The sequence below is a fragment of the Triticum aestivum genome, chromosome 2D, assembly GCF_018294505.1.
Source record: "Triticum aestivum cultivar Chinese Spring chromosome 2D, IWGSC CS RefSeq v2.1, whole genome shotgun sequence".
NCBI lineage: Eukaryota > Viridiplantae > Streptophyta > Magnoliopsida > Poales > Poaceae > Triticum > Triticum aestivum.
Window position 1 is genome coordinate 48,020,543 of NC_057799.1, and position 2,383 is coordinate 48,022,925.

Here is a 2,383-nt window from a genome sequence, read left to right on the forward strand (position 1 = left end):
TTTTAACCATGGGTAATAGATGATTTTTTTAAGAATAATAATGATAATACTATAAGTTTGTGCCTGTGAGGATCTGAACCCGGTGATTTTTGTATGAGAAATTAAGTATCCAGTGAAAAGCAAATACACTTAAAATTTCATGGAAACCACGTTTGAAGTGTTTATAAAAATTTCTCAAAAGAATATGGTATGTTAGAAATGTGATGTTCTATAAACATGTGAAAATTGAAGTTAAGACTCATATTCGTTTGGGTTGCAAGAAGAAAATGTTGCACATGAATAAAGATGTTGTAAATTCCTCAGTGGCATACACAATCTATAGCTTAAAAGCATGGCGATTTTGCAACGTACCGTTTGACTGTGAAACATGTTTTTTTTTGCAAGGATAGAGGAAGAGTTAGTCAACTCATTTTACTTAAGTGATAATGATAAGATTATAAAGATACCAATTGCAGACAACATTGCATTCAAATCCATAACATGAATTATGAAGATTTGTACTGTATTTAAGGGTAGACTTCAATAATTGAGCGAATTCCCGTCACCGGTGTAATCTTGTAGTCACTGAACCCAGCTTCAAAGAAAACCTTGCTCCACTCATGCTCCTCTCGCTGGATCCCGTCGATGTACATCATGAAGACATCGAACAAAACTTCCGCCTCCTTTGACACGGTTCCCTGCTGCGGCACCGCAGATCCGACCACCATATCCATGATTATCACTTTCCCTCCGGCGTCCCTTGTTGGGATGGCTTTCTTGCACTGGCGGAGTATCTTGATGCAATCTTCGTCCGGCCAATCATGCAAAATCCACTGATACAAAAATATATACTTATATAAACCCACAGTATTGTTATAGTGAAATGGGCTATGCTGTTTGTATTTTTACCTTGAGTAGAACCGTGTCCGCCGGCGGGATGTACTCAAACATGTCGCCGGCGATGAAGGTTAAATTGTCAACGGCAGGAGCCCCGGCGACGACGAGAGGGAGGTCCAGTACGCTGCACTTGACGTGCGGGAACGCCTTGGCGACCGCCGCGGCAGCGGTGCCATGGGCGCCGCCGACGTCGACCAGTGAGCTGCCCACGGACCCAAAGACGCCGCTGCACTCTCTTAGTAGGATCTCCATGCTGAGGCAGCTGTCCGCTACCATGCCGGCGTTGAACACGCGGTCGTCGCCTGCGTCCTTTGCTATCATCTCCCACCGAGTACAGCCGTGCGCCACCTCGAAGAGCGACGAGGCGGCGCTCGTCTCGTCGATGAACCACTCGCGTATGCTGAAGAGAGCGGTGACGGCGACCGGGTTGACAAACACGCCCACCATCGGGGACAGGTCACGGCGGCGCGAGTCCTCGCCCCCAGCTCCCACGAGGAGGCGAGAGACCCGGGTGAGCTTGTACACGGCGTCGCCGCCGCTAGCCTTGACGTCGGCGGAGAAGACGCCAGAGGTGGTGAGCACGCGCATGAGCCGCCGGAGGTGGGAGAGCTTCGTCGGGTGGGTCCCTGTCTCGGCCGCAAGATCAGACAAGGTGGCAGCGCCGCCCCTGAGGTGGATGGCGTCGGCGATGCGCAGGTCGGTGGCAGCCGCGAGCGCCATGGACTTGACGAAGGCGAAGCAGTGGTTGTAGAGCTCGAGCTGAGCTTGGAGCAACTCGTCGCTGCTCATGGACATGGTGAGTTCCTCTTCTTGGTCGTGCGACGCCATGGTATGTTGAATGATGGAAAGGCCTTTGTTGAGCTCCGTTCTCATATAGAGGTGAAAGGTTGACCTTCTGGACAATGAATGCATCAAGATTGCTCTCCGGCGGCTAACCGTGACGTGGCATAACACATGGAAATTAAAAGTCTTTGGATGCGATGTGACAAATTGCATTAAAAAGGCAAGATGGTGATTGTTTTCCGTGACAACATTGATGGAGAAAGCCTTTGACTTGCAGGCAGACATTAAAAAAACAGGCGTGGCTAGAACTCAATCGTTAGTAGACTGACATCAGCGTAGTTGTGGTGTTGCGAGCAGCACATCTGGATGCTGCCAACAGTGATGAAAAATGCTGCGAACAGTGATTAAAAATGTTGCAAGAAGTGCTACAAGCAACAACAACAGATGCTACAACCTGTGTGACTACATGCTACAAACATCAATGGAAGATGTTGCATCCGGTGTGACGGTGTGCTACAATCGACGAGGGCAGATGTTGTGTACGATGAGATGACATGCTACAACCAGCAATGATGGATGCTGCAACCGGTAGAAAGGCATGTTGCAAACGATGGGAAAGAATGTTGTGAGGGATGTTGGATGGTGCTTAGTCCAACACGAATCCCCATGCAAAGATCCAACAGCTATGCAGTCGACTGAGACTTGGTTTCGGCCAACTGAGTTT

At 48.9% G+C, this 2,383-nt stretch overlaps 1 protein-coding gene across 1 annotated transcript; it reads right to left on the reverse strand.

Annotated features, from left to right (window-relative positions):
- Positions 1-280: 280 nt before the first annotated feature.
- LOC123048639 (acetylserotonin O-methyltransferase 1) lies at positions 281-1,709 on the reverse strand. The gene is made up of 2 exons (XM_044471694.1): positions 889-1,709; positions 281-812 (listed from the first exon to the last, which is right to left on the reverse strand). Exons 1-2 carry the CDS (start codon positions 1,702-1,704, stop codon positions 507-509), a joined length of 1,122 nt encoding a protein of 373 aa, XP_044327629.1. The 5' UTR covers positions 1,705-1,709; the 3' UTR covers positions 281-506.
- Positions 1,710-2,383: the final 674 nt, after the last annotated feature.